The sequence below is a fragment of the Podarcis gaigeae genome (assembly GCF_964106915.1).
Source record: "Podarcis gaigeae genome assembly, chromosome: 10".
In the NCBI taxonomy this organism is placed as follows: Eukaryota; Metazoa; Chordata; class Lepidosauria; order Squamata; family Lacertidae; genus Podarcis; species Podarcis gaigeae.
The window spans coordinates 28081847-28106467 of record NC_139686.1 but is presented as its reverse complement, the minus strand read 5'-3'; the positions used below and the strand labels follow the sequence as shown (position 1 = coordinate 28106467).

Sequence of the window (24621 nt, the reverse complement as noted above, 5' to 3'; positions counted from 1 at the left end):
TTTTATTCTCTTTTTGCCTTGCCTCTTGGCTGATAGCCCATTTGAACTGTGATGGTTCTTTCACACATGCAAAACCCCCTCAGTTGACAATGCACTTCTCAAGCAATGAACAATGTGCATGCATAAACTCCTGGGATCTTCTGGTCCTAGTACTGCAGCTGACTGGCTAAGTGGTAAACAGAACCAGTCATTGCAAAACCTCTTTGTGCAGATCTTTTAAATGGGGATAGCCCCGGCTTCAGAACTGACTCAGTCAATCGCACCTGCATATGTGTCTTTTGAAGTGCTGACACTTCTTGATGTATGTCCTTGAATCACACAAAAACAAGAGCCCCACACCCTTTAAAACCTTATGTAACAAACATTAGCCTCTTCTTGGAAATGTTCAACCTCAACCTTCCCAGGCAGCTTAGTCAAGAGCTCAACTGCTCAGATGGTTAGGAACATTGTCTGATTATTAAATCATAGGACAAACAGAAAGGAATGGCCAGGAGCACCGTGCTTTACGGGCATGCTTCCCAGAGGCATGTAGTTGGCCACAAGAAGAAGAAGAAGAAGAAGAAGAAGAAGAAGAAGAAGAAGAAGAAGAAGAAGAAGAAGAGTTTGGATTTGATATCCCGCCTTTCACTCCCCTTCAGGAGTCTCAAAGCGGCTAACATTCTCCTTTCCCTTCCTCCCCCACAACAAACACTCTGTGAGGTGAGTGGGGCTGAGAGACTTCAGAGAAGTGTGACTAGCCCAAGGTCACCCAGCAGCTGCATGTGGAGGAGCGGAGACTCGAACCCGGTTCCCCAGATTACAAGACTACCGCTCTTAACCACTGCACCACACTGGCACAACCACTAGATGGACATTTGACCTGATCAAGGATGGACAAAGGCTTGAGGCAGAAGACCTCCAGAGCCCCCGGACAGTATTGTCTTGGTAGTGAGCCCAGCTAAAGGCTTCCAGGCCTTTGACTCATGTTTAGGGTATGACTGAGGCTCCTTCTCCCTTGCCAGGGCCATGCAAGGTTGACAGGGGGCTATGGGGGGGAGAGGCCTGTCTCTTATCTATCAATCGTTTCAGTCTACTCTATGCTCGACACTTTTTGACACTCGATTCCCCACCCGTACACATCACCTTTACGAATCAGGAAGTGGGATGTGGTGTGGTCTGGGGCTTTCTCACTGTTGGCCTTGCGAGCCCTATTGATACTTCGGGGCCTCATCTCGCTCTGAGATGGCAAAGGAGCTGCAGTTTCCTGTGTCAGAGAGTAAGTACCAGAAATGAGTGAGTATGAGAGGGAGCTAGTTCGCTGTCTGCTGACAACTCGCGCCTTTCCGATGCCATCAACGGTCTACTCTGTAGGGTAGGGGTCTCACTGCAGCAGGCTGAATTCCAGACCAGCTGTCCTCATATACTGGACAATCAGCCTTTGGCATGGCAGCTCCAACCTGACTCATGAGACTGCGAGACAAAGAGACCAGTTTGCAGCCAGGTAAAGTACATAGGCATTAAACAGTTCTCTGCATGGGGATGACTTAAAGAGAGAAAAGCTTTTCAAGTGAGCTTTTGATCTGACAGGTTCGGCATGACTGAGAGTGCTTGTTTAATTATTGTGGCAATGCACAAAAGGAGACCTGCCGTGCAGTTGGTCCCATCTCCAAAGGTTCTTAACTTCATGGGACCCCTGCAAAGACCTAGGTCCCCCACTCGCTAGTGGGTAAACCTCATTGAGTAAATAATGTGTACGATTGTGCTGCACATCCCATTGGAAACACTGAGACTAACCAAAATTCATTTTTATCCATTTATTTCAAGGGGACTTAGTCAGAACTTTGACTGAATACCAGCTGGGTAGATGAATGCTCCAACTTCCTGACATACTGTGGCTGAATTCTTGGGGATAATTTTCACCCCCTTTCTTGCTAATGTAGCGTGACCACTTACACATCACCAAAAAAAGAAAAGAGGATACGGATTTATAATTTAATTTAGATGTATAATTTATATGCAGTGCTATTTTTTCTAGAAAAGAGGTGCTGGAACTCACCATGAACTCCTCCCTTGTTTTCTTATAACGGCAATGGCGCCTAGCTGAGAGGTGCCGTAACTGAGTTCTGGCTGAAGAAAAGCCCTGTTTATATGTATAAATGGAGATTCAGAAATATGATAATCTAATACATCTCACCATAGCTTGGAGGACTATGTCCAGGTGACCTGTATGCTTGCTCAGTCTGCTTCCCATGTGCCAACTGCATTGCTATCTTAGTTGGCTAGGGTGTGGTGCGGTTAATGCCAAGGTTGCAGGTTCGACTCTCATATGAGACAACTACATATTCCTCCATTGCAGAAGATTGGGTTAGATGATCCTCAGGGTCCCTTCCAACTCTACAATTCTATGATCAAGGCTGTTGTTCTCTCTTCTTATGCTTCTTTATCTTTAAGCTTGACTTGGACCAGACAGCCCTACAAACAGGGGGTTGTCTTCTGAAGTTCTTCCAATGAAGGACTCACCTTTGTAAAGTAAGAACACATTGTCACCCTATCAGAATGACCTGAGGCTTCAAAAACAAATGACAGCACAAGCCTGTGAATGCTTGTTTGGAAGGAAACCCAACTAAAGGCCTCTGCTCCCATATACATGTGCATAGACTTTGATAAACTCATTGAGGATAAATCTGTTCATGTCTGTTACCCATCTTGGCAAACAATGGCTTTTTTGGGTTCAGAAGCAGTATGGTAGCCAGGTGCTGGGAACAAATGGTGGAATATCGCCAACTCCAGCATGCCCTGCTTATCTGGCTGGCCACTTCTAAAGGGAGGAGGCTAGGCTAGGCTAGATCTTTGTGTGATCTAGGAAGCCAGTTCTTACATTCTGATTCTTATCTTTTTGGAATCAGTGCTCATTTTACAAGTCAGCCATGGGCTCAGTTCTTCGAGGAACAGAAGTTTTATTCACACCTCTCATCTCTTCATAAAACAAATTCTACTAATGCTTGTGGGTATCATGCTTTCATGTAAATGGTAGGACATATGTAGAAATAAATTATAATGTATTATAATTGTAATGGATATTATAATGGGTTGGGGGCTTGATCTCTCAATAATTCTACTCCCACCACCCCGACCTATGAAATTGGTTGTAAAAAGAGATGGTTAAGGAGGTCAAACCAATTCAACAAGGTTAGTCTTGTAGATTCCATTTTGTTGGAATGATGGGCTTTTGAATAACTAAGGAGATGGCCAAGTGTAGGTGATTTGTTGCCCTGGAAACAAATGGTAAGAGATGCTTTAAGAAAGGATCGCCTGGCTGGATATTATGTCAACAGATCAGTGTTTGTGAATGAAAGAAATACGCTGGAGTCCTGGACCTAAGTCCAAAAGGGACACAGACATGACTTGCTCCCTGTGAGAATACAGAGAATACAGCTCTTAGCAGTGTTGAACCAGTCATTCTGAGTCAGCCTTTGATTGTGAAATCTTCCACTGTAAGTTTAAATGTCATCACTGCTGATTAGTTTGTAATTACTGAGAAATGCAACCAAGAAAGGAGATATATGAACATCAGCCTTATTGATGGGGTAATGTCATCTTCTGATAAACTGGGGTCAAGGGAAAACCCAAGGAAAGTATGGGCCATAGTATTTTGCTGTTTCACATCTGTTTAACGTGTGTGTGTGTCAGGCTCCTTACACAGAGAATAGAGCTGCACCAAGACATTTTGTTGCCCGAGGCAAAGAGCAGACTGACGCTGCCACCTCATTCAATTTAGAGAAGGGAACTGGACTGGCAGATAAATCTTATTTCTACACCGACAGTGGAACAGCCAGCATAGCTGAAAAGGCTGAGTAGAGTCCCAGCTCTGATCTTCAACAGAGGGGAATGGACAGGGGATTAAGGAGGAATAGCCAGGAGGGCTGTGGCCCCCTAGCACCTGCCACTTGAGGCAATTGCCTCATGCTGCCTAATGGTAGGACTGGTCCCTAGCAAATAAACATGCAGGGCTTGTTCTCAGTCAGAACTCACCAGAACTCAGTTTCGGCCCCTCTCAGGTGGGTGCCATTGCCACTCTAAGAGAATGAGGAAGGTGTTCATGGTGAGTTCTAGAAAAATAGCACTGGGAATATGTGTGCTTGCTGTTGAGACTCCATCTTGATTGCCACTTTTTATCCACCAGTGTTTCACTCTGCAGTCATGAAGACCAGCCCTCCAGCACTGCTCTACATTCTGTCAATCTTGATGGCATTCACCGATATGTATGCACCATGTTGGCAGCCTGCCCCATCTGGGTCTTCTCCAGGTAAGCAGCAGTGACACTGATGTTGGAAAAATGGCTCTGCCTCACTACAACAGCTTCTACTGTGTTCCCCCATAAATCCATTTCACATTAAGCTACTGTTATGTACTGAAGTTCTCACCCTGGACCAGCAGGGGGATACTGTAGATAGTTTTTACTCAGGTCCACATATGCAAATAAGGGATTGAAAATGATGTTCAGTGATTGGATAGTTACAGAAAATGGTTACTGTTGCATTCTAGTGGAGCTCTATATAAGCAGGCTGGCTGAACCCTTCAGTTCAGTTCTGTTCTGGCCTGTGAATAAACAAGAGCTGTTTGAAGAATCGCTGTGTCGGCTGATATGTTCACCCACAACTTAACAGCTACAAATGTTTAAAAACAAAACACGACATTTTTTTAAATTTAACTAGCTATAGAACATGTATTTTCTCTCAAAATATACATTTCAAAACCTATTTTGATATCCCTTTTTGAACTGAAAACTAAGTTGCAGCCTTCAGAAAAGTGAGCTGGATAGCTTTATTCCAATCCACACGCTGGCCAGGGAAATGAGGATCAGAATGATTTGTATCAGAATATGCAAAGAGTGGTTTCTTTAGGTTTCCCCAAATGTGCCAGAAAGCAGGCCCCAAAATTCTCTGCCATGCACTGAAGTTCTACAGCAGGAGTTCTTCAGCAGTCCAGTTAATGTGGGAAGGGTTTCCTTGAAGGTGGAAAAGCCCCAAACACCCCACCATAGTAATAAAATTCGTTGCATATAGCCAAAGGCCTTTGCAAACATCACTTAATTCATTCTGCAGAATTAACAACTGACAATATATTATGTACATCAATAGCATTCAAAAATACGTCATTGATAAAATCCATATCTATTATATTCACTGCTCATGTAACTCAACTCCATAAAAGCCATTAATAAAATGCATTTTTTAAAATGTGCATGTGATTTCTTGGCACCTGTGACAAATGACAGCACCATATAATAAGCTCTATAAAACTGGTTTATCTAATACTCACTCTGTCACAGTCTTGTTAGATGTTTGATCCTCCCACTGTAGAAAGATGAGTGCTAACCATTTTTCTCACGGGTCAGCATATAACGGGCAGAATAATAAAGTGTGAGTTGTATCACCATATAATATAATTGGAGCCAAAGTAACATTTGGGCTTCTGTTGTGGCATGCATATGTTATCTCCCTTGCAAGATACATGAATGGAATTATTTTGAAGGCAAGTCCTGTGAACACCTTAAGTAATTAGAGGAAGGTTACTGTCTGAGTATAATGTGCCCTCATATACAGCCCCTCCAGGCTTGTGTGGGGTTTTGCAGATGTATATTGCAAAATGTCATTGACACAATAATATTGCATTGGGGTGGCATTATGCAGAACCGTCCACACATCATTCCAATTTATTCGTTTTTGTTCAACACTTCCCTAGGGTTACCACATCTGGAAGGTCCCTCTTGTGCTATAGTGTGACTCTCTTGGCTGTGTGTATATGAATAAAAGCCAGTCTCCTCTTGCAGCTGGGGTTGGGAATACGTAGAGGCCTGATATGCTCTCTGTGAGAATCCAAAGCAGTAGCTTTGGTGACCTCCAGAACCCTAATGGGGGACCGAGAGCTGTTGAAGTGTTAATACTCTGAACCTTATGCTCAGTGTGTGTGTGTGTGTGTGTGTGTGTGTGTGTGTGTACCATGAAGAGGCCACAAGCTCCCAAGGAAACCATACCCAAGATTTGCACAGAGACCCCGACTTCCATTACTGCTTAGAGATTGGGGTGCATGTAGCACCATATCATAAATAGATGAAATTGTTGTACATGTCTCTGACAAGCCCTTTTGAGAAGCATATTGTTGCACACCACCCCAATCTGTGAGCAGTGTGCTCACCCAGAGTTTGTGTTTCTTCTTGGATTGAGGCTTAGTGGAGACTGTGTTGTCTTTATGATATATGGTTTATTTGCACAAATATACAATCTGAGCCTATGATGGAAGGGTCTCATAGCATTAGCTCCCCCAGTGGTGGAGCCCCAGTGCAGGGGGCGTGGTCTGCCCCAGGTGTCATCACTGGGGGGGTGACAAAATGAGGGTTTTTTTAAAAAAAAATGGGCTCACGAACGTTTTTAGGAGCAATGTGGTGGCTTAGGCGCCTGCAGGTTCCGTGCTGTCTGAAACAGCAGTGTGAGACTTGCATCTGCCTACTGCCTCTCCCTCAGCCACCCTACAGTTGAGGGGAAGCCGGCAGAGAGGTTCCAAGCATCAGAGAGGCTCACCCCGCCCCCATGGGTGGATCACCCCACCTCCATGGGCATGGATCGCCTGGCCCCTAGCTGCAGGACATGCCCCTGAACCAGGCACCCAAGAGGCTAGCTACGCCACTCAGCACCACCAGAGAGTCTTGTTTCTCCCATAGCTGCAGCCTTGGATTCAAACAGAAATCAAATGTTGCTCAGGCTTGCTGCTTTGCTTCTAGCTCACATCACTGCCACTCAATTCCAGACTCTGGCTTCATCTTCCTTGAGGAGAAGAAGAAGAAGAGTTTGGATTTGATATCCCGCTTTATCACTACCCAAAGGAGTCCCAAAGCGGCTAACATTCTCCTTTCCTTCCTCCCCCACAACAAACACTCTGTGAGGTGAGTGGGGCTGAGAGACTTCAAAGAAGTGTGACTGGCCCAAGGTCACCCAGCAGCTGCATGTGGAAGAGCGGAGACGCGAACCTGGTTCACCAGAATATGAGACTACCGCTCCTAACCACTACACCACACTGGCTGCCGCCAGTGTTGAAGGAGGGACCCCACCCATTTGCCATCTCATACAGAACTCCTTTCCTTTGTTTCCCTGAATGGCCCATAACCCAGGCTATCACCCCAACAGGAAGCTAGCCTGGCTATATTTTAACACCAGGGGTTAGGAGGGCCTCTACATACAGCCTACTTCCTCCTCCCCCCAAACCCCTTCCCCTTATAACAACATTAAAAACAGTTTTCAGTGGGCAAAGAAAAGGGAATTCTGGTTGGAAAAGATGGTGCCCTTGCCTGTATTCAAGGTCCAGGTGGGCCACAAAGGTCAGCCAAAGGGAAATGGGATGCCCCAAAATGAAAGTAATTCTCTGAGCTTGTGTGAAACCATTCTTATACTTCCCAAACAGAATAACCTATCTTAGTATTTTTCACAGAGCATCAAATGAAACTCCATGCTATTTAGCCTCACCTTTTCATTAACAGATTCCTCGAGTCTCAGTTGCTTTTATGACTCAGTGGAGATTCTCTCTTGCACTTGGACCCCGATGAAAAATATCACTGAAGCACAATGTCAGCTCAAGGTTCAACTTGAGTCAACGTGAGTAATGAGTGAAATATATTTATGAATGATAAAGAACAGCCTTGTTGTTCTATCAGGACTATTGTCCTCTCTTCGGTCTTGTTTTTAAGGATCATATGCTGCCTTGTAGCTCATGCCCCATCTGCACTATGCATTTAAAACAGTATCGTAGCACTCTAAACTTTCCCCAAGCAATTTTGGGTTCTGTGATTTGTAAAGGGTGCTGAGAGTTGTTAGGAGACTCCTATTCCTATTCCTCTTACAGGGACGCAGTAGTCTGGGCGCTGTAGTCTAAACCACTAAGCCTCTTGGGCTTGCTGATCAGAAAGTTGGTGATTCAAATCCCTGTGACGGGGTGAGCTCCCGTTGCTCTGTCCCAGCTCCTGCCCACTTAACAGTTCCGAAGCATGCCAAAAAGTGCAAGTAGATAAATAGGTACCGCTTCGGCAGGAAGATAAACGGTGTCTCCTTGCGCTGCTCTGGTTTCGGAGTTCCATTGCGGCAGAAGCAGCTTAGTCATGCTGGCCACATGACCCAGAAAAACTGTCTGCGGACAAACACCAGCTCCCTCGGCCTGGAAAGCGAGATGAGTGCCGCAACCCCAGAGTCATCTGCAATTGGACTTAACTGTCGGGGCAGTGACGGAGGAACCCTCTCTGGCACCCAGGGCGGCACAGCCCGTACGGACTGCACATGTGTGGCGACCGTACGGGATGCCACACATGCACAGTCCTTATGGGATGCCAAACATGTGCAGTCTCTACGGGCTGCCGCTTGCGTGCAGTGGCTGTACAGGTTGCCGCACGAGCGGCATCCCGTGTGGACTGCGCACACGCAGCAGCCCGTACAATCACCATGCGAGAGCAGCAGCCGGTACGGATGCCCATACGGACAATGCACGAGAGCGGCAGCCTGTATGGATGCCACACAAGCGGCGCTCGTACGGACTGCGGGCGCCCTCAGCCACTCAACAGCTGGGGGAGAGGCAGGGGCCATCTTGTCACCCCTCCCAGAGTGGCATCCGGGACGGGGATGGCCCACCCACTCTGCCCCCCCTTCCTATACCACTGGTCAGGGGTCCTTTACCTTTTTTTATTCCTCTTACAGAGCTACAGTGGCTTAACAATTGATCCCTCTTCCCAGGGAACTCTGGGGATTTTAGTTCTGTGAGGGGAATACTACCAATTCTCAGCACCCTTAACAAACCACAGTTCCCAGGATTCTTTGGGGAAAGCTATGACTGTTCAAACTAATATGATACTGCTTTAAATGTGCAGTGCAGATAGAGCCAAGGTAAAGGTAAAGGTACCCCTGCCTGTACGGGCCAGTCTTGACAGACTCTGGGGTTGTGCGCCCATCTCACTCAAGAGGCCAGGGGCCAGCGCTGTCCGGAGACACTTCCGGGTCACGTGGCCAGCGTGACATCGCTGCTCTGGCGAGCCAGAGCCGCACACGGAAACACCGTTTACCTTCCCGCTGGTAAGCGGTCCCTATTTATCTACTTGCACCCGGAGGTGCTTTCGAACTGCTAGGTTGGCAGGCGCTGGGACCGAGCAGCGGGAGCGCACCCCGCCGCAGGGATTCGAACCGCCGACCTTTCGATCGGCAAGTCCTAGGCGCTGAGGCTTTAACCCACAGCGCCACCTGCGTCCCTCCTATAGAGCCAAAGAGGACTGCTATTGCAAAGAATATTTACAGTATGTTTGCTTCTGAAAGTTATTGCAGTATTCTATGCTACTCCACCTATTTGAGGAAATGTTCCAGCTTGTTTTGAATATCCCTTATCATTTGCTCTGTGCTTTTAGTACTTTTAAGGACAGCTGGAATCTGGAAAAGCATATTGGGAGATAGCAGCTCCTCCCTAACCTCTAAGAATTCATTTAGCACTTGACTTGGTTCATCACACATAATGGTTTATTGCCTGACAACAAGAGCATGTCAAGGCTTGCATATGTGAGCAAGCCATAGCAGGAATGGCTTGGTTGCTATGATTCATATCTTGGTTAACCTCGCGATTGGGCTACTGCAATGCACAATGCCCTGCCTTACAACAACAACAACAACAACAACAACAACAATTTATTTATACCCCGCCCATCTGGCTGAGTTTCCCCAGCCACTCTGGGTGGCTCCCAATCAAGTGTTAAAAACAAAACAGCATTAAATATTAAAAATTTCCCTAAACAGGGCTGCCTTCAGATGTCTTTTAAAGATAAGATAGCTGCTTATTTCCTTCACATCTGAAGGGAGGGCGTTCCACAGGGTGGGCACCACTACCAAGTGGTCTGTTAAACATTAAAAGCTTCCCTAAACAGGGCTGCCTTCAGATGTCTTCTAAAAGTCTGGTAGTTGTTTGACATCTCTTTGACATCTGGTGGGAGGCGTTCCACAGTGCGGGTGCCACTACTGAGAAGGCCCTCTGCCTGGTTCCCTGTAACCTTACTTCTCACAATGAGGGAACCGCCAGAAGGCCCTCGGCGCTGGATCTCAGTGTCCAGGCTGAACGATGGGGGTGGAGACGCTCCTTCAGGTATACAGGACCGAGGCCGTTTAGGGCTTTAAAGGTCAGCACCAACACTTTGAATTGTGCTTGGAAACGTACTGGAAGCAAATGCAGATCTCTCAGGACCAGTGTTATGTAGTCCCGGCGGCCAGTCCCAGTCACCAGTCTAGCTGCCGCATTCTGGATTAATTGCAGTTTCCGGGTCACCTTCAAAGGTAGCCCCACATAGAGTGCATTGCAGTAGTCCAAGTGGGAGATAACTAGAATGTATGAAACAGCCACCAAACATGAAGCTTGAGGAGCAGAGCACCTCACAGGAATTGTTTCTTACAGGTCTGACAGGTACAAAGGACCAGAGACATGTCAACTGCAAGGTATAGCCAACAGGAGCTGTGAGCTGAACGTTTTGGTGGGTAATCTAATAAGAAAATGCTAGCTAACGAGGAGAAGCTGTTTGTTGCTCTCATTATAATTGTTTGAAAATACATTTGCTGCAATAATTTAGAATTTCAAGTGCCCCTAGATCAGGGGTCAGCAAACTTTTTCAGCAGGGGGCCGGTCCACTGTCCCTCAGACCTTGGGGGGGGCGGACTATATTTTGAAGAGAGAAAAAAATGTGCCCCACAAATAACCCAGAGATGCATTTTAAATAAAAGGACACATTCTACTCATGTAAAAACACGCTGTTTCCCAGACTGTCTGTGGGCCGAATTTAGAAAGCGATTGGGCCAGATCCGGCCCCCCGAGCCTTAGTTTGCCTACCCATGCCCTAGATCCGGAATAGGCAAACTTGGCCCTCCAGATGTTTTGAGACTGCAACTCCCATCATCCCTAGCTAACAGGACCAGTGGTCAGGGATGATGGGAGTTGTAGTCCCAAAACATCTGGAGGGCCGGGTTTGCCTATGCCTGCCCTAGATTCTGCTACAATTTTAGTCTGTTTTCCCTTTGTGAGCAGCTGTGCCATAAAGTTGAAATTTCTGCCCCAGCAGCAGAGAATAGCTCAAAATTATTTACTGTTAGGATGTAGGGAACCAGAGGTTATACCACCATTACTCCTCTCTCCATGTTGTTTTGGTTATCTCCTTCTTCCTTGGAAGGGGGAGGAAAAAGGGGCAGCATTCCTCTGATATTCCTCCTACATCAGGTGCAGGGAACCTCTGGCTCTCCAGATGTTTCCAAACTGCAAAACCCATCATCCCTGGCCATTGGCCATGTTTGGTGCGGCTGATGGGAGTTGTAGTTTAGCAACATCAGGAGTGCCAAAGATTCCCCAAAGCTGCCTCACACCATTCTTCTATGGATATATCTCTACAGCCTGAAAACTAATCTAATAGCCCTAGGATATGTGTTTTATTTTTTATTTATCTGTTACATTCATATGCTGCCTTTCTGCAATGAGAGCGGTCCTTAAGGGGCCTTACAATCACAATCCATAAAATTACTAAAGAGTACAAAGTGTTTAATGTCATAATAAAGCAACTCACCATTGAATGATGATGATGATGATGATGATGATTAACTTCATGATGAACCTAATTTGCCCTTTCCAAAATAATGCACAAACTGAAATGGGACAGCTCACCTGGTTAGAGCATGGTGCCGGTAATGCCAAGGTTGCAGGCTTGATCCCAATATGGGACATATGCATATTTCTGCATTGCAGGGGGTTGGACTAGATGGTCCTGAGGGTCACTTCCAGCTCTAAAATTCTTTGGTTCTATACATGTATTCATGAAAATTACATTATATTATAGGAAACTGCTTTGCAAAAATGTGCATGTTAGGCAAAATTACATATTAAAATGTGTGTCTTAGGATAAATTCACACTAAAGTGCTGATTAATTTTCATGAAGGCTTTTTGGGGGGTGGGGAGGAAAGCGATATGGAAATGTGGAGAACAGAACTGGGAAAGTGAGAAACAGAGAGAGAGAAACCAAAACTGACACGTTCACCCATTGCTACTTCCAGTTACAATTTGTGAAGCTGGGTGGTGGGGTGAGCAGGTGTGGCACAGCTGTCAGGAATTTTTGACTCACCAGCTGATGGGTTCAAATTATAGATGCTAGCCTTTCCAACTATTATTTCCAACATCCCTAATGATAATATAACTGATAATGCTTTTATTTGTCTTCAGAAATTTGACATGACTATTATACACGCTATTCTTGTGGAAGTGTATTGCCATAATGGGCAGAACTGGACGTGGATGCAGAATCAAAGGATGTATCCTTTTCAGAACCGTGAGTTTAAAGTGCCTACATTTCTTGATGTGATGCACTGTGCTATCTTTTTGGACCATATAACAAGGTTCCTTCCATATGTTGCTGGACTACAGCTCCCCTCGTCCCATGCTAGCTCCGACGGATGGGAGTTTGAGTCCATCAACATCTAGAGGGTACCATGTTGACTACTCTGATATCATGCCTTTACCTATTCACTGCACCTGAGCTCCCATTTGACAGCTTCTACACAGCCAGTTTGTTGTTCAGCTGTGGATAATAGGACATGAGTTCATCTCAGGGCAAATAATCTTGCCTGGATGGAAGCCATTGTGATGCTTCACAATCCATTGTAATGCACAGGCACCCACTGGGCAGCTATAACCCCAAACTGTCCTTGAAACCCAATCCCAAATATATATTCACACACACAACCAAGGCTGTGCCCTGCCTTGGTTCACATGATCAAATCTGGGGATTGAGCTCTATGCATCTACCCTCAGCCCCTTTGCTCCAGCTTTGATCCTCCTTTGCACAGACCAGAAACCATGGTTACATGAAAACTGGGAACTATGGTTAATGGCTTCCAAACAATCCAGATCTAGAAACCAGCTTTGTACCAGGGTATAAAAGTTGGTTTCCAAATTCTGGCATGTTTAAAAGCCAATAGTCGTACTTCTCCAATTAGCACATAACAAGAAGCCATTGTTTTACTGCAGGTTCTGGGTTTGTTTCATTACTTGGGTGGTGGAAGGAGTAAAGTGGCAGCAACTGGACTATGTGTGGGTGCAAGTTAGTTGTGCAGATCCCTGTAGAAGGGCTGTAACCCATTGGTATAGCATAGACCTTGGATGCAGAAGGTCACATCTCCAAATAGAACTGGGAGAGACACTTGCCTGAAAGCCAAACCACTGCCAATCAGTGTGGAAAATACTGAACTAAGTGGACCAATGGTCTGTCTCAGAATAAGGCTGCTCTCTGTGTTCCTGTATTATTAAATCAGGATTTGATTGTGTGAATGCAGTTGCTGTTTGTGTACCTTCATAAGGAGAAAGACACGTGGCAAGCAACAGCCCCATGCACCTAAACCCTAATGATCGATGAATCATTAGCATCATAGAATTTTAGAGTTGGAAAGGACCCAGAAGACCATCTCATCCAACCTCCTGCAATGGAGGAATCACAACTAAAGAACCCATGGCAGATGGCCCCTCCTCTGTTTAAAAGCCTCCAATGAACAAGAGTCCACCACCTTCCAAGTAGCACCAAAATAAGGTTGCAAAAATGAGATGCTTTATTTGTAACTAACTTGACATTAGCAGTCATCAAGGTCAGGAAAGGACAATGTGTGTGTACCAAGTCCATATAACTTAGAATGGGCCAAAGATAAGAGTAGGGCTGAGCCCAACCACATCTTCCCTCTTGTCATTTCATGTAGTATCTTATCCTGCCATCAGATCTCGTGTTCTTGGGCGTCAAACTGACAGTAAATGAGACAGACAAGATACTATGGCCAGGGTGGAGGAACTTCTGATTATCAGCCACAACAAACCCAATAAACTTACTCCTGTTATGGCTGTGACTCCTTTAAGATGGACTCCACTGGCCCCTAGACATGCAACAACAAGCGTTCAACTCTTTCATTTCCTAGGTGGGCAGGGCTCTTTTGCCAAAGAATACGTAGTTATTTGCCCTGGTGGCTATGTTCTATGCCCACTCTCAGTGGACGTAATGCCTCTGAATACCCGCTGCTGGAAGCCACAGGAGGGGAGGGTGCTCTTCTGCTCAGGTTCTGCTTCTGGGCTTCCCACAGGCATCTGGTTGGCCACTGTAAAAAGAGGATGCAGTACTAGGTGGACTAGTGGCCTGATTCAGCAGGACTTTTCTTATGTTTAACTCTACACATTTTATTGGTGTTTTTCTTTATCTCATTGTAATCCTATCTGCTGTCCACCACCCTGCTGTGTTTTTAAAAAAATAAAAATGTGGTCTATAAATTATTTTCATAAATAAACATTAAGTCAAAAGGGAGAGCAATGTAAATGGTAAACGTCTCTCTCTACCACCCTCTTTCCCTATAGCTGTTACAGCTGTGACTCCTGCAAAGGGACCCACCCCCAACAGAAACAGAGGGAGTGTGGCATTGGTTCCTGACTGTACAGCAACAAACACTTGGTTATTTCAGTTCCCCTACCTGCAAAGAGGGGACGCGGGTGGCGCTGTGGGTAAAACCTCAGCGCCTAGGACTTGCCGATCGTCAGGTCGGCGGTTCGAATCCCCGCGGCGGGGTGCGCTCCTATAGTTCGGTCCCAGCGCCTGCCAACCTAGCAGTTCGAAAGCACCCCCGGGTGCAAGTAGATAAATAGGGACCGCTTACTAGCGGGAAGGTAAACGGCGTTTCTGTGTGCTGCGCTGGCTCGCCAGATGCAGCTTGTCAGGCTGGCCACGTGACCCGGAAGTGTCTGCGGACAGCGCTGGCCCCTGGCCTCTTAAGTGAGATGGGCGCACAACCCTAGAGTCGGACATGACTGGCCCGTACAGGCAGGGGTACCTTTACCTTTACCTGCAAAGATGTTCCATTTATTGTTCCTCCAGTAGTGAGTGACAGGTGTAAGTTAGATGGGAGGACAATGTGGTTTGTCTCACTGCAGGCATTGTAGCTGTGATCAGGGGCGGGGGAAGGGGGTGCAGTAGGGGCAGTTCTCTCTGGGTGTCACCACTGAGGGGCATGGCAAAATGCCGGGTGGCACTCACTGTGGGACCTTAGCCACACGTCTCTCCTGGGAGAGACGTGGTGGCTTGGGCGAGCGCAGGCTCCCTGCTGCCCAAATGGTCCGCCCGCCACCTGCCCCTCAGCTGTAGGGCGGCTGAGTGGAAGGAGGCCCCTTGGGGGCCCTGCGGAGTGCCCTGCCCTGGTTCGCCCCTCCCCACAGGCAGCTGGCCCCACCTGGGCTTGCTCCACCACTGGCTGTGATTTTCTATCTGTGAGACAGTCATGCAGAGAAGAGTGGAGCAAGGCCCGTTTTCACTGAGAGATGGAGGCTTACTGCTACAACAGACTGTGCTACAAGGATTGGGAAACTGTGGACTCCAACCTCCATCATCCCAAGCCAAGATAGCCAATGACTGAGTATTATGAATATTGTAACTTAACAACATATGGAGTGTCATAGGTTCATTCAGTTCAGCTTGCATTTTAATGCAAGCCTACCCAAAACAAGGGAAGTAATAGTATCGTTCTATCCTGCCTTAGAACGTTCTATCCTGCCACACCTGGAGTACTGTGTCTAGTTTTGGGCGCCACCATTTATGAGGGATATTGACATGCTTGAACATCTACAGAGGAGGGCAACCAAGATTATAAAGGGTCTAGAAACCAAGACTTGTGAGGGAGGTTGAGGGAGCTGAGTATGTTTAGCCTGGGAAAGAGGAGACTGAGAGGGGAGCCATTTTAAAATATCTACAGGGTATCACATGGAGGATGGAGCAAGCTTGTTTTCTCATTTCTTCGGGAGCTAGGACTTGACTCAGTGGCTTCAAGTTACAAGAAAGGTGATTCTGAATAAACATAGGAAGAACTTTCTGATGGTATGAGCTGTTGGACAGTAGAATGGACTCCCATGGGAGGAGGTGGAGTCTCCTTCCTTGGAGGTCTTTAAGCAAAGGTTGAATGGTCATCTGTCATGTATGATCTAGTTGAGAGTCATGCATTGTAGGAGATTGGACTAGTTGACCCAGAGGACCCTTCCAACTCTACAATTCTATGTTTCTATGATTCTGTGTAGCAAAGCTTAGAAATTTGTACTTCTCCACATTTTGAGATGCAGTTCTCAACCCCCTAGAAATGCATTAAACTGTGTATATTAGTAGGAAAGGTGCATAAAAACACATTAAAAAGAGAATATTTTATAGTCTTAGCAAACTGCTTTAAGGTTTCATTTACCTTAAAGTGATATACAATTTTTTCTTAAATTGCATGCGTGTTTGAAAATAACACAAAATGCATTGCATTAGGGGAAACTGCAAAAATGTATGTATTAGGGAAAATTGTATGTGGCAATGCGTACTGTATCGTAGGAGAAATGCACACTTAATTGCTAGCAGATTTTCGTGAGGAGGATTTTTTTCTAATGCAAATTGACGTGGAACTGTTTTGAGCTGAGTTGAAGATTAGAAAAAGGAGAAACAGAGAAGAAATGAAATTGAAAGATTCATCCATCGCTACCTTTGGCTAAGGCACACAGTAGAGGCTTAAAATGCTGCATTTCATGTTGTGATTTGCATGCTGTTCTATACACTAGAGAGTCTTCACCTGGTGCACATTACCTGTTGGATTTCCCTGCCCCTGCAGCCCCCCTGAACTGTCAATCATGAAGGTGTCATCTGCACGTGTGCAATGCCTGTCTCAAATGCACACACGTCAGCTTAACTGCCAAGCGGGTGTGGCTCAAATTTTCATTTCAGATTGAAGCTGGTTTCAGAGAAAAGGCACCAAACAACATCATTTCTCGAGAAGCGACAGGATAGCTCTGTGTTGCGGGTAACTTCATGTGTAGACAGATTCAAAAGCCAGCAGTGGAAGAGCACTGGAACCACAGCAAATGTTAAGGTGTACCCAGCTCAGCAGTTTTGTTGTTAACGTTACCTGCTGGTCCTCTCTTCTTCTCTTTAGTTCGACTGCGGTCTCCTTGCAACGTCCAAATGGAAAATGACGACAAGCTTTCCTACAATTTAACTTGGAAGCTCTGTGCTCTCTCACATTATTTAGAAAATAAGGTGGAGTACCAAATACGATATAAAAAAATAGATCCTAGCAAGGTGAGTGTGAAGAGACATCTATATGGATGGTAAAGATTTGATCTGGTTTATTCTTTTTCAGTCCACTTTCCTTTCCTTGGACCCAGAAAGCCATTTTAATACAAGATCCAAAACAATAAAGTGATACATTTTAGAGGTGCAGCAGAAATGCTACCTTCTCTTGAGAAAGCAGGGGCACCAACTATACCTTCCACCCCCTCAATATTGGTGGGTAGGGGACTGAACCCCCCAGTTTTGAGGGGGCTGACATCTCCTGCCACAGCCAAGCGCCCTCTGCGTTCCCCAGCCCCTACCTGGGAGATCAGGAGCGGGGTGAGGGCTGGAACGAGCAAAGGCAAAGATCGCCCTCCAGGTGTCCTGCCCCCACCCGGCACATGCTGGGTGACATCATGTGACATGTCACATGGCTGGGCCCCCTCAATGTGGGGGGCAAGTCGGTACCCCTGTGAGAAAGTGAAGTATTTATTAGCTGCCCATACTTTTTATATTAGAAGTTAAGTTAGAAGGTCAAAGAAGTCAGGCTCTTGTGCCTCAATCAGTTGATCAACCCTAACAGAACAGACCAGGATAATCACTGAGTGTGTGTCCATATAGAGATTAAGGAATTGTTGGGCAGGTCCCAGTGCAATACCTCAAGGAACACCTGTCTCCATATGAACCCACCTGGACCCTGAGATCATCTGCTGAGGCCCTTCCACGAGTACCTCCTCTTTGAGAGGTCCCGAGAACGGGAGTTTTCTGCAGTGGCTCCCCATTTGTGGAATGCTCTTCCCAGCGAGGTTTGCTTCGCACCTTCATTATACACTTTTAGGTGCCAGGCGAAAGCTGTCCCCTTCAACCAGGCTTTGGGCTGATTGACATCCAATGCCCTTTTAAATGGGTTGTGGAAGGAGGGGATTATTAGATTGTTGCTGTTTTTATATTTATCATGTATTTTGCAGTTTTTATAGTGTAGTTTTATGTTGTGAAGCACCCTGAGATGGACAGATGCTCTACAAATTTAATGTAATAGTAGTAGTAATGGATACAGCATTTGGGACTTCGTCATTTAGAGAAAAGGTGAGTTAGAGGAGATACGGTAGAGGTGTATAAAAACTCTGCTTGGTGCAAAAAAAAAAAGTGGATTGTGAAAAGTTTCCCTGCCCTCTAATAACATTAGAATTTGGGAACATCCAATGAAGCTGATTGTTGGAAGATTCATAATTACTCAAGAAAATACTTATTTACAGAGTGCATAATTATACTACGGAATTCAGTCCCAAGAAGTAGTAGTGATGGCCACCAACTTAGATTACTTTAAGGGAGGCTTAGATAAATTCATGGAGGACAAAGCAATCAGTGGCTACTACCCAGGAACTACATCCACTGCCAGATGAGAACAGAATGCTGGACTAGATGGGTTCTTCTTACGTTCTTCTAGAGGGCAGCAATGCACAAACATGTTGGTTATAATCAAGGAGTGCACACAGTCTGAAATCATTCCCCATCTTTGACTCCATCTTGCAGGCTTACATAATCGGCTCCAATATTCAGGATCAGAGGTGGATGAAATTTGAGACTCTTTCTCCTGACACAATGTATGAGGCCGCTGTTCGTGTGAAGGTAAAAAAGCGCACGGCTCTTTACAACAGCACATGGAGCAAATGGAGCATGCCTGTAACATGGACGACCCATAAAGGTAAGGCTCACAGAACAAAACCTGTAGGGTACTTGAAAAATGGGTCAGATAAGGACCCCAAAGCCTTTATAAATTTGGGGGTGGGGTGGAATTAGTGTCAAACAGGCTCTGAGCATGTAATCAGGGGTGTATCTATGTACTGGAGCATGGGCGGGGGGGGGGAATCTCTGAGAAACGCATATACTTTCCACTCTGGTTAGATCTACACAGCTGTTTAAAAAACGCTCTGAAAACACTCTGGAAAAAAAAACTGTTTTAAAGCTCACAATGTTAAATACTGAGTTGAGATTTCAGCTGTGCAGTGCCATCTGGTGCCACTGTGTTATAACACATTTATAACGTAATTTGACTAATGTAGCTGTCAGTGTAAAAACATGTTGCATTATCAGAGGCCCTTGCACATACAGCCTGCCACTCTAGGAATGAGCAAATCTGGCTATTTTTAGCCTATGTCAATTTCATATGCGATCACCCATAAGTCTGTTCAGTCTCATTCAGACATTAATTTGAATTACTGCATTTCAAAAAAAAACCTGCATGAAGATTCACACTTAAAAGTGTAATTTTATACATTTTCCCCCTTCAAAGTATGCATTTCCAAACCTTTTTTGATCCTTGTAGTCTGCAGGCCTGAGCATACTTACCACAGCAAGGTTGTCTACATGGGGCCCCTGAGTCTCCCCTTGCTGAAATTAAGTATTAAAAAAACAAAAACCTTCTGTGGTTGCCCATAAAATAGGATGTAACAGTCAGGGGTGATGGGAGTTGTAGTCCAGCAACATTGGCAGGCCACAGGTCCCCCATTCCTATTCTATAGGTACCGTTTTTAGGCCCTTCTCACTTTTTTTTCCTTGTTGTACATATCTGCTTTTAATCTGGAAGCCGTCCTGGGACACTGTGTGTGTTCGCAAGGGGAGAGCAACAAAATAAAAGTGCAAATATTATTTGCTATTAATTATTCAAGGCAGCACTACAAAAAGTGCTTCAGCCACCCATATATAAATATTCCCTTCCACTTTTTTTGTTGAATGGAGACCAATACTTGCAGGGGTGCATTGAGTTGCACACCCTTAAATCCATGCACTCCATCTGAGGATGAAGGCTGAGCCAAAATTTCCCAGAAAACATTTTGTCTTTTCTTTTTAAAATATTTTTTATTAAATTTCCATTTTAACAACCCAATCCAATCACATTAAGTATTCCAAATTATACAAATACATATCATATAGTCCAAATATTCTGCCAAATTTCAAATTTTAAATTCAGAAAACATTTTTTTCAGAGGAAAATTCTGAGATTGTGCTCTCTCTTTTCTAACCCCTTAGAGAAAATAATGCCACTTTGCAGAACTTTTTCTGAATATTCTCCACTGTAGGGGGGGGTGTGAATGCCAATCATTCCACCTCCCTTCTTCCCTCACAATTCCCTGGAATGACAATAGTTTGGGATACTGTGGAGGTTGTAGGAAAGAGGCTAGCCTAACAACACAGTTGCAGCACCACGTGCAAAAAGAATCTTAGGAAACAAGCACTGCTAAGAACCAACCCTGAGTTGGTGAATTTCGCCCACACCTGGAGAAATTCTGTATCTCTGCACACCAATAGGGTGGATAATTTTAAGAGGCGATTTATATACACCTGTTCCTTTGGTTCAGATGGGAATCAACTGTCTTCCATGAATGACTAATTCCTCCTCTTTGTAGGGGATGCATCGTCTCCAAGTCTGCTCCTGACAGTTCTTCTCACCCTTTTGGGGAGTCTCATCTTTATCTTCCCCTTCTTTGTCGCCATTTTCCTGAGGGGCAAATCACCCGCATCAAAACGGTAACAGGGAACAGAGATCTTGCTTCCATACTCTGCCATCCGGGGACACTAACCATGTTTCCTTAGCCAACAGCTAAACTGTGATAATGGTCACTTCTGCATGTGCTGGGAATGAGGTGGTAGAATGGGCTGTAGCTTCTGACTGCAGCTGGAAGATTCCACTTTTAATGATCCTTGATGTAAGCACTTCCTAAGCAGAAAATTAGCTGAGCAAGGAACGGACTCATCTTGAACCTTTCTCCCCTAGGCTTTAGTTTTCTTCGTGCAAGGAGTTTTCTTCTGAAGGGGAATCTTCAGACATGATACCCACACACACACCTGCAGTCTGAAGGAGTACAGTCTGTCTTCTCCACTGCCTCATGTTTCTACCACTGCACTCTGCTGAATGGGCAGAACCAGCCTGAAAAATGGCATCAAGGTTTTCTCTGAATTTTTGAGACCTAAGTCAGAAATCTCACATGGTTCCCAGTCATCCAAATCCTCTGTTTCTGTTGTTGTTGCTGAGGAAGAGGGAGAATGATGTGTCCTTAGATTTCATTCATAATAAGGACACGGGTGGCGCTGTGGTCTAAACCACTGAGCCTCTTGGGCTTGCTGATCAGAAGGTCTGTGGTTTGAATCCGCAAAACGGGGTGAGCTCCCATTGCTCTGTCTGAGCTCCTGCCAACCTAGCAGTTTGAAAGCACACCAGTGCAAGTAGATAAATAGGTACCGCTGTGGCAGGAAAGTAAACTGCGTTTCCATGCACTCTGGTTTCCATCACGGTGTTCCCTTGCACCAGAAGCGGTTTAGTCATGCTGGCCACATGACCCAGAAAGCTGTCTGTGGACAAACGCTGGCTCCCTTGGCCTGAGAGCTAGATGAGCATCGCAACCCCATAGTCGCCTTTGACTGGACTTAACTGCCCAGGGGTCTCTTGCCTTTCTTTTACCTACTAGGCAGAGGCTTTATGTTGCTGTTAATACCCTTTTTGCAATTGAACAAATTACATTTTTTATTATTTAATTGTTAAATCTGTATACCGCCCTTTACCTGTAGATCTCAGGGTGGTTTACAACATAAAATTACAATATAAAAAGCCCACTAATAAAAATAAGAACAAAGACAACCTAATAATCCCCCCTTCCACAAAATGTCTAAAAGGGCATCAGGTGTCCATCAACCAAAGCCCTGGTTAAAGAGCTGCCAAACATTCACACAACTAGTCCACCACCCTCCTCCATTCCTCTCTATGCTTAGTTGTACTGTTGTCCAAACCCATATTCCCTTTGCACCCTTCTCACCCTAAGTTCTGTTTGCTTTAGCTTAAGGAAGGTACTGAAGATCCATTTGCCAGACCCTGCTGGGTTCTTCCCATCTCTCACTGCTGTCCATGGAGGAGATATCCAGGTAAGGTGGACTTGGAGGTTGAGGGGGTAAGGAGATGGAGGACAAGACTGCTGCCTGTAATTCGGGATGGATAGTTTTTGCTTATCTTAAGCTTCTCATTTATCCAACCTAAAGTGCAGCTTGCAACATTTCACTTTGCATGTTTTTTTGGTGTGGCGCAGTAAAGATTCTCAGTCCCTCCTATTGTAGTATTTGTATTCAGTCTGATTTTTGTCTGTCTGAAGGTTGCTATTGGTAAATTTAGACAAGTCATAATCCACACAAATATTACATATCTGTGGTAGGGATTAATCCATCAATTTCATTTTTTTCCCCTCAGTTTCATATTTTTCCAGTCTTATGTTGAGTTTGCCACATTGGTGCTATTGAAAAAATAGTCATCGCAAAAAAATACTAATAGTGTGCGTTTCTCCTGATATACTGACGTTTATGTACAATTTCCCGTAATATAATGTATTTTGGCACACATTATTTGCATGGAGAACTGCATCTCAAAATTCAGAGAAGTGTGAATGTTGAAGGAGGGAGCTGCTTTTCAGCCCACATGTTGTTTCAAGGAAGTGCAAATTTGGTAGAGTCATGTGAAAATGCAAACTGAAACACATTTTTCCCCCTCCAGTTTTAGCCCTTATTGTAAGTAGCATGACCACAGTCGTTGCTATTATTTATTTGTTGACATGTTTTAAAACCACCCTGCATCAGTTAGAAATCAGGGTGTTATACAAAAAGAGATAGCTCACCTGTCAAAATGGGTCCTGCCAACTGGATCCAATTCCCCAGCCCTGGATTATAGATCAGGGGAAGCTATTCTGTATGAGTTCAATTTATTGAACTACGTGAATGGAACACTCGCCAACTTCAGCTTGTTTCTTTGATGGTGGCGTTGCAGCTGTTTGAACATTACCCTTTGTTTTCTTTTTGTGCTTCCCCACTAAAACCAACAGAAGTGGCTGTCCTCGCCAGCGCCCATGTCTTCCTTCTACCTGGCTGCAGCAGTTCCGGATGTTTCTGTGCTTGAGGTGATGCAGAAAGGCAATCAAGAGCCTTGCCTCCTCCTTCCCAAGGAACATCCTACTAATACGGATGCACCAGAGACTAGTGGACATTCTTCATCCAGCTGCTTTACCAACCGGGGCTATTTTTTCTTCCACACCGATGATTCCCTCGAGATTGAGCCCTGCAAGGTGTATTTCACCTACGACCCTCTTACTCAAGAGATCAGTGGCAGTGAGGACAGTGACCCTGACTCCTACAAAGTGCTCCATGAAACTTGGGACAACCGGTCGCCGCCACCTGCCTACAGCATCATGGCAGACCAGGAGAGTGAGTCTTTTCTGCAAGAAGCAAAGGTCCCAAACCAGAAGGTTGGAGGTTGTCCAAGGACTCTTCCATCATCAGAGAGCTTCCCCGTGACATCAGAAGTGAAAGAGGATGAGAACAAAGAAGGGAGTGAGGCCGTTGCTCACCCCAACAAATCTCCGGAAAAGTATTCCATGGACTTTTCATGTGTCTGGGAGCCGTCTGGCAGCAATACTGATGGAACAGAAGCAATTGGAAGGGTAGACCCTTCTACAGGCTCTGTGGAAGACAATGGGCCTGCATTTCCCCAGCCTATGATTCAGAACTCAGGCCAAGCCAATGATCTCTGCAGAGCTGCATCTTCCAGTCAGGTGCTGAGTTCTTCAGAAGCCTACCTGACCCTGAGGGATCTTCAGGGCCATTATGGCCATCACTCAGTCTGAATTCTGAACCTTCCCCGCTACAACAGCAGCAAGAATACTCATCGCAAAGTATTGGAAGACACAAGATCTACCCACCTTGGAAGAATGGCAGATGAAGGTGATAGACTATATGGGACTGGCAGAAATGACTGGCAGAATCCGAGACCAGGGGAGAGAGACAGCGGAAGAAGATTGGAAGAAATTTAAGGACTATCTTAAGAAACATTGTAAAATTAATGAATGTTAGAATGACGTTGGTTTAGAAATTACGTGGTTTCCAGCGGTAATGGATAAGTAAAATGAAAAGAAAGGTTAAAAATTAAATAAAAAACAAGGGAAAGGATTTGCTGAATTAATAAATTAGAAATTGGAATACAGAAAGGGGAGGTATGAGGAAGTTATTTTTGTCTGTTTGTATTTTTGTTTTGTTTTGTTTTTTATATAAATCTCTGAAACTTCAATAAAAATCTTTAAAAAAAAAAAGAATTCTGAACCTTCCCTGAAAGCAAGAAAGCATCAACACCATCAGTTAAATGTCATCAAAGAAAATGGAAGGGACCATAAGGCTTTTAACAGGCAATGGGACTTACATTTTAACTCTCCTCTCCCCCTCTCAATATGCAATAGTGACCCCCACCCCGTAGTGTTGGGAAGCCAGGAGAGCAACAGAGGCCCACCCTTACCACCTCACTGGGTGCTACTGAAGTATAAGGAGAGGGTTTTGAGGTGCTGTAAGGGGTGGGTTTAGGGGGGCTAGCTGTAAGGGGGAGGGGGTTGGTGAGTTATAAGGGTGCGGTGAGCAAAGAGGGCAGGGGTACAGCCCCTAGTAACTAATGAAAACGGTAATAGGAACCAGA

General features: G+C 45.2%; 1 protein-coding gene across 2 annotated transcripts; it reads left to right on the top strand.

The window, feature by feature from the left end:
• Positions 1-1186: 1186 nt before the first annotated feature.
• IL2RB (interleukin 2 receptor subunit beta) lies at positions 1187-23785 on the top strand (the record flags this gene model as incomplete). 2 transcript variants are annotated; one of them, XM_083701146.1, is made up of 10 exons in its annotated part: positions 1187-1255; positions 4163-4285; positions 7514-7628; positions 10447-10522; positions 12251-12356; positions 17008-17153; positions 18660-18831; positions 20534-20654; positions 21959-22043; positions 22988-23785. In XM_083701146.1, the coding sequence occupies exons 1-10, from the start codon at positions 1222-1224 to the stop codon at positions 23783-23785; spliced, it is 1776 nt and encodes a 591-aa protein (XP_083557272.1). In that variant the 5' UTR covers positions 1187-1221. The 2 variants fall into 2 exon arrangements, with proteins under 2 accessions (XP_083557272.1, XP_083557271.1); XM_083701145.1 differs by lacking the exon at positions 1187-1255 and adding an exon at positions 1270-1480.
• Between the last annotated feature and the right edge of the window lie 836 nt (positions 23786-24621).